This window comes from Limanda limanda, chromosome 8 (assembly GCF_963576545.1).
Source record: "Limanda limanda chromosome 8, fLimLim1.1, whole genome shotgun sequence".
NCBI classification, from domain to species: Eukaryota; Metazoa; Chordata; class Actinopteri; order Pleuronectiformes; family Pleuronectidae; genus Limanda; species Limanda limanda.
In genome coordinates, this window is record NC_083643.1 from 2,046,263 (window position 1) to 2,053,762 (window position 7,500).

Below are 7,500 nucleotides of genomic sequence, written 5' to 3' on the forward strand. Positions count from 1 at the left end.
AGGCCGGACATGACGTTTAAACTCTGCTGTGGAAAGATCAGTGTTGTTGTTTACAGCTCCTCCACACCGGCGTCGGCCTCATCACCAGAAGATCTGGAATCTCCTCGTGTTTCCAAGTGGATGTCTTCGTCTTCTACGTGTCCGGCTCCTCTTCTTCATCCTGAGATGTTTGTGTTCCACCAGTTTCATGTGTGTCACGAGTCATCAACACGCTCGCCTGCTCGTGGTGAATCTTCTGGACGACATCCTGCTGTATGACGACGCCCCTTGTTAACCTTCATGAGTTCAGTGCTCGTCTGAAAGTGACGAACCCACCGAACACTGCAGAGACCCTCAGTGCTTCATCTCATCGAGTAGTTCTGGATTTCCAAATTACGCTTTTACCGCCTTTATTTGTAGCGACATCAGCATGCAACTATTTCCCGCCAAAAACTTTGTATAAACCTGCCACCTTGCGGTTTAGCAGCTAACGAGCAACATACTTCTCAGGAGTTGTTGGAGAAGAAACTGAATATAAGTATTTATTGGAGTATCTGAATTTGACTAAAGTGATGCTAATGTTTTCTCGCTTATTATGTTTTTGTTGCCGGGTTGTTCTGCTGCCCCCAAGTGGCCAAACTAATTCAATGTAACTTTAGGATCCAAGATTTTAACTTTTTAACTTCCAGCCACTGAGAAAGAATCTACACACACACACAACCACGTGGTGTCTGAGCAGGTGAACTCGATGTAGAGTCGAGAGAAACGAAGCCTGAAATGTTTTGTGTTTATAAAAAAGAATCAGTGCCTTTTTAGTTTTTGTTGATTTGGTGAAAATGACGTCATCATATTTACCTGTTGACTTCAGATACGTCTCCAATCCAAACACACACAACAGATCATCGCATTCACACGAGTCGTCTTGTAACAGGATATGAGTTGGTTCATCTAAGATGGCTGCCATGGAATATTTAATGATCAACTGAAGAGGCCAAAGTGCTGCTATAGATTCACACTGCAGCCATTTCCCTCTGATCTACAAATGTGGGTAATAGAATCGATCAATTTTTACATTCATGACAAGGTTTAAGTTTTATTGGCACATCTAATTTTTTTATTTCAACATTTAAGTCTTAATTTTTACAGAGAAGTTGTAATTTTATTACAATAAAGTAATTATTTTAGGCTTGGTTGAATGTGAGAAGATGCTGAGTGAAAAAAAAGATTTAAAGTTATTCTGAGATTTTGAGAAGAAATTCCTAATACTATGAGAATGAAGTCGTCATATAGAATAAAGTCACAATTTTAGGCTACGTTTAATTTTTGGGGGGAAATAAAAGAAGATCTGCGACTGAATATTCGGGCCAAGTTGAAATAGAAAGAATTCTGAGATGTTAGGAGCAAAGTTGTAATTTTTCAAAAAAAATCTCAATCATTAGATTATGAATGATTTTTTTTCTCTTCTAACATTGTGGCTTTATTCTCATAATTGTTTGACATTATTGTTGAAATCTCAGAACTGCATTAACTTCATGGGAACTTTTTGCCTCATAATTTCACTGCATTTGTAGAAGAATGGTATAAAGGACAAAATGCTAAATACTGGTTGAAGGTGGTGAAAATCTTTACAAATCAGCATCTGGACTTTCTTCATTGTTATTAATTACCATTCTTCGCCTTTCAGAGCTTTTTTGCCTTCGATTTATTTCAAAACAATATGAAAACACTCACTCATGCAACATGTGTTTAACATGAGACATCAAGAAGTTCATTATGATGTGAATTGAAAGTTTCTGTCGGTTGATTTTCATCATGTGATTGAAAATCAGGAAAAACAAACTAAAGATTTATTTCCGTCGTCATGTCAGTGTCGCCTTTCCAGTGGCCGACCTTTGACCTTTCGAGATGCCTCCGATAATAAACCCAGTTCCGTTTCCATGACAACCATCTGAGGTGCACGTTGTTCTGATCCACCAGAAAGTGTCCTTCCTCCGAGCTCCACTCCTGTGATTCTGACACCACGAGGACCCACTGTACTTAACTCATCCACATAGTTATATCCTGTATAGATACTGTATGTATGTACGTTTGTATAGGAGTTATTATTGTATGCTGTTGGTATTAACCGAGTCCTGGGTGTGACACCGCATGATATCGATGTTGTAAAATGAAGACAAGTTGCACAGGCTGCTGAGTCATGGTGGTTCTTCTTGTCAATAAATCACCTTTACACCTACAACACTTTTCTTTACACAACACAAGTTAATGAGTTCACACTTTGGTCCGACATCAGAGACTTTATTATTCACAGTGTGAGTAAACATCTCATTCATATAATATCATATTCACATTCAAGTTTGCATCATAATAAATAAATCAGTGCTATATATATATATATTTTCCAGTAACTGAGCAGAATCTGTTCTTTAACATCCTCAACAATTTCACATGATTATGAAACAGAACTTTTCCTAATAGTGTTGGAAAGATGATGATGTTATTGTGACTATACAAAGTGAAGAGATGAAACCAGTGAGGTGTGTGTCCGCCCACAGACTGGGATGATGAGCCTGAAGCTGGTTTGCAAACATCAAGTGCAGATTTGGATATGAAACATAAAGTCAGTAACTCAAACCAGGCAGACGTTGATATATTTAGGTCCTTAAGCAATAAAATCCGCCTTGTTCTGCTAAATAACTTAAAAGACATAAAACTACTTCATTACTTTAACTTTGCAAAGACCTTTGCTGCTGTTGAGCTTGGTTGTGATGCTTATTAACCCTAAAGGTAATACGTTTAAAATCTACCTGGAATGATAGGAAAACAAATGTCATGTGACCGGGGACTGTCACGTGACCTCCAGCTCAGACGAGTGAGATAACGCAGCAAACAACGGGCAAGAAGGTTTTGACTCTGTGTGTTTAGGACGGAAGACGGAAGAGGACACGAGCAGTGAAGTTAGTTCTCAGAGGAGTCGGTCTCTTCTGTGGAGCCGTCGCTCTCCACCTCGATCCTCCGCCGGTGGTGGATGTTCCTCCGGGGCGACGCCTTCCTCTGCAGCTCCTTCAGCCCGACCACCGCGCTGCCGCTGCTGTTGCTGCCGGGACTCACGGAGATCTGAGCGATCCTGGACAGAGACGGAAACCAGATGTGAAAACACGTCAGAGAGAGGCAGGAGGACGGAAGGGAGAAAACAGCAAAAGGACCGAAAAGTATGAATGTGTCTGTTGATTAAGTGTATGTGAGAGACACTAGTGTGTGTGTGTGTGTGTGTGTGCGAGTGTTAGGAATGCCTCTGTAGGAGAGGACATCCTCTGCTTTACTGTTAAAGCCAGACTACAGGTGTTGCCAACTAAATACAATCTTGCATTGTGGTACCCTAATAATCATCACCCACACTGTATAATGCATTCTAATCCCAACCAACATTTAGAATCCATTGCTCATATTGTTAATGGCTGTAATAAGTACAAAGGACTCTATACTGCACGCCATGACCGCATTGTCGACCTCATTTCTAGTTCTGTTAAGGGAGTTTCCCTCCAAATGTGTCAATGTACAAACACTCCCGTATGCTGCCAGATTGGTTGAACAGTTCTGATGATGTGTTCTGTAACATCCCTAACACCCCCGATGTTGTTTTCTTAGACAAGGTTAAAAGGTCGGTGGTAGTCCTTGAGGTCGCCTGTGTCTATGACCTCTACATGGACTTAGCCTTCCGTGTGTGTGTGTGTGTGTGTGTGTGTGTGTGTGTGTGTGTGTGTGTGTGTGTGTGTGTGTGTGTGTGTGTCTATGACCTCTACATGGACTTAGCCTTCCTTGACAAGCTGACCAAATACCCATTGTTGCTAAAATGAGAGACCTAGGCTATACATGTAACCTGGTAGTATTGATATTTGGAAGTCTGGGGCATGTCCATAAACTCTCGGTCAGTAGGCTACGACTGGACCTTTGACCTTTGACCTCTGGCAGGACTTAGTAAGAGACGATCTAAACAACTAGCAAAGTTCTGCTCTGTATCAGCTGTTATAGGTCGTCTTGCTGTTTGGCGTCGGAGATGTTTCTTGTAGCCATGAGTCACCGAGCTGTATTCAACCTCTGAGAAATGTTTGAATCCTTTTTGTATGAATATGATTGGTGGATTCAAATAAATTATTTAAATGTGTGTGTGCACGCTCTCACAGTTTGTCCAGTTCCTGGTCCATCTCTGGGTCAATCAGTGACTCTGCTCTGCTCGGTAACACTCCTGCACAGAGAGTTGTGTTAATGAAACGACATCGTGCTGTGAGGAGTAAAGACGTCTCCACCCTGGTTCGTATCAAACCTACCAATAGTTTGGTTGATGCTCTCATGTTTAGCGAGACTCATTAAGAAGCTGTAGTAACAGATTTTGTCGGCGTCTTCCAGAACTTCTCTCATGCAGGACCTGGAGGGATGACTACACACACACACACACACACAGACACACACTTAAATTCAAACAACCTGTGACTGCAGATGACAGATTTTTCTTTTGGATACAACACACACTCTAACACTGCCTGGCCCTGTAATGTGCCCGTGGGTCTCACCTGTGTTTGAACCGGTCACAGAGAGCGTCTATACTCTGACAGAGAGTTGCCGGTTCCACGCCGTCCGGCTGCTGCTGTCGCTCCTTGTCGTTCTCCTCTGCGGCCGCGGAGAGGAGCTGCTCTACGGAGTCGGAGGTGGGGACGATGACGGTGTTGGGACTCTTCCCCGCCAGCAGGTCGTGGTAGATCATCAGGACGCTGTCCAGGAACTCTACAGGGGACAGGGGACATTGGACAGGGGACAGTCGGAGGTCAGAGGTCAGAGGTCAGGGGGTTGAACTCTGCTTGATTCAGCTTCTGATGGAACGATTCATCAAGTTATCAAGTGTCTATTATCATTTTAAAATCACATATGTAACCAGAGGAAATATTACAGTTTTAAAGCAAAACTAGGAAACTTTTTGACCTTAAACCAGCAGCTTGAATAAAGTGAGTCTGATGTGTGAGTGAGAACAAGGAGAAAGTTTCCTCCTTCTTTTCCTGACGACTGTTCTCTGTGACTCTGGTGAGTGGGTTCCATCTCCTGAGAGAAGAACTGACTGAGAGTCACAACCTGTCTCAAGCAGCTGCAGCTGAAGAGTGAAGCTGAACTGAGATCAGTTAGAAACACTCTGAAGTTATTAACAACCAGAGATTATCTCTAATATTCAGCAGGAAACTGTTGAAACATGAAGAACTGAACAGAGTTTGGTGGATTTGTTCCAGCTGCAGCTCTTCAGGTTCAGGAAGCAGAGGATCATCAATCAGACAGATTCCAACAGAGTTAATCACCACATGAGGCTGCAGGGGGCGCTGTTGATCTATAAATGTAACATAGTGTTTCTTCAAAGGGGAACAACACAATCTCAGTTTAGAATCTATTCCAGGTCAAATTCTAACAGTTTGAAACTTGATTCTGTCGGTAAAGTGCTTATCGTTATGTCACCAAATCATTAATCCGGGTTACAGACAAACTGAGGGAGCTGAATGTGTTGATCAGGACAACACTTGTAAACACATGAATAATAAACATCTGTACCTTGGTAGTAGAGCTGCAGCTGGAAGGCGTAGAGAAAGTCAGAGAAGGACATCAGACAGTCTGTGGCGTCGTCCATCAGCACGATTCTACAGGACCAGAACAGAAGAGCAGTTTGAACCAGTTTAATAATGTCAATGAGTTAAGTCCAGTGGGGAAGCGCCCATTAACAGACCTGCCCCGCCCAGCAGGGAAATATGTAAGAACCAAAACACCTGCAGGGGACGCAGCATGGAAATATAATCGAAAATATGAACCATCAAATGTGAAGGGCAATGACTAAGGATAGAGTTTCTTTAAATATAATTTTCAAGGGTGTGAAGATAACAGACGATTTCCAGATCAACATAGTTATAGATATCCATGCAACTGCAATACAGCTTGTACCTAATATTATAAGTAATACTATAATAGTTTCTAAGTTTCAGTCCATGTAATGTTAAAGTTTTGAAGAGCAAGCAAACAATTCAGTGATTCTCTGAGCGACATCTTTTAATACTGTTTTAAAAGAACCTAAAGGAGTTGGTTAAGGTGAAAAAAGACAAATGTCGGGGTGAAAGTGTGGTGTTGTGTCTGTAGTGTGTCTGTAGTGTGTCTGTAGTGTGTCTGTAGTGTGTCTGTAGTGTGTCTGTAGTTGTGTCTGTATTGTGTGTGTAGTGTGTGTGTAGTGTGTGTGTAGTGTGTCTGTAGTGTGTGTGTAGTGTGTCTGTAGTGTGTCTGTAGTGTGTCTGTGCACTGACCTGGCCGCACTCTGCACCACCTCGACTGGGAAGTCTGGACACAACAACTGCAGCAGAGACTTGTACTCCAGCACGGAGAGTAAGTCTGCAACACAACAACACGTGACACTGGTGTAAGTTCTGAGAGGAACTTGTTGTTCAGAGAACTCGTCAATAATCGCAATTCACAGTAAAACAACCAGATTTGAACCATGGTGACTCGGAACGTTTCTCTCCCACCTCCGCTCTTGCCCGTCTGTCTGAAGCATCTCCAGAAGACTCGGATGAAGGAGGCTCGGTTGTGAGGCGTGGCCCTGATGTAGTTGTACTCTCGGAAGAGGACGTGGTTACTGTTCTTCACGCTGCTGAAACTACAAACACACACACACACACACGGGCGCACACGTTACACAACCACCTCAGCCATCTCACTGTTTACATGACATTAGCTACACACATGTACCACTGGCTCATTCTGTCATGTTTGTCAATGTGTTGGAACCTGAGAGCAGCTGGAAGTGTTGAAATCTTTAAACGTAAGATTAAGACACATCTCTTTAGCCTGGCTTGTGATTAAATATAGTTTATGTTAAAGCATATATTGGATTGGATTGGATTGGATTGGATTGGATTCAATTTATTGTCATTACACAGAGTACAAGTACAGAGGCAACGAAATGTAAAGAAAGGTTGAAAGATTACAGCAGAACATGAGGGGAGGGAGGAGGGAAAACACACAACCCCCCAGGCTCTGCTCCTAGAGGAGAACAGTGTGGGAACAGCAAAAGTTGAGGGATGGAGGTAAACCAGCACAGACAAGCAGCCATCCGGTCCTGCAGCCAGGGGGCGCTGGTCCCAGACCCGCCTGCCACACTGGGGGTTACGAAGCAGGCGAAGGCGTGGGATGGGGGGTGTGGGGTGATGCATATCTGTGTGTAGTATGTACGTGTGTGTGTGTATGTAAAGTTCGTGTATAAGTAGGCCTGGGTTGTTGCCTTCCCCAAGGTCACATCGGACAGATTCTCAGTTCGCAAGATTGTCGTTGCCGTGGAAACAGCCTCGAAAAGGTCCTAGACAGGGGCAACAATCCACAGGTGTCTGTGGGGGGGGGGAAGGGAAAGCAAGAGTGTCTCACAGCAGCGATCTTCAGGGGAGTTGATGTTCCAGCCATGTTCCGGCCGAAAGCAGATAAGATTGGGAGTGTTTGGACTTGCAG

The 7,500-nt window shown here is 43.3% G+C and overlaps 1 protein-coding gene across 1 annotated transcript in view; it reads right to left on the reverse strand.

The window, feature by feature from the left end:
- Positions 1-2,281: 2,281 nt before the first annotated feature.
- cstpp1 (centriolar satellite-associated tubulin polyglutamylase complex regulator 1) overlaps positions 2,282-7,500 on the reverse strand; it is a 7,274-nt gene continuing 2,055 nt past the window's right edge. Inside the window, exons 3-9 of the mRNA XM_061076838.1 lie at positions 6,525-6,655; positions 6,306-6,390; positions 5,569-5,654; positions 4,551-4,761; positions 4,308-4,417; positions 4,162-4,225; positions 2,282-3,106 (exon numbers count right to left, since the gene is read on the reverse strand). Of these exons, the coding sequence (XP_060932821.1) occupies positions 2,938-3,106; positions 4,162-4,225; positions 4,308-4,417; positions 4,551-4,761; positions 5,569-5,654; positions 6,306-6,390; positions 6,525-6,655 (856 nt within the window). The 3' untranslated portion in view covers positions 2,282-2,937. The remainder of the gene's footprint in view (positions 3,107-4,161; positions 4,226-4,307; positions 4,418-4,550; positions 4,762-5,568; positions 5,655-6,305; positions 6,391-6,524; positions 6,656-7,500) is intronic.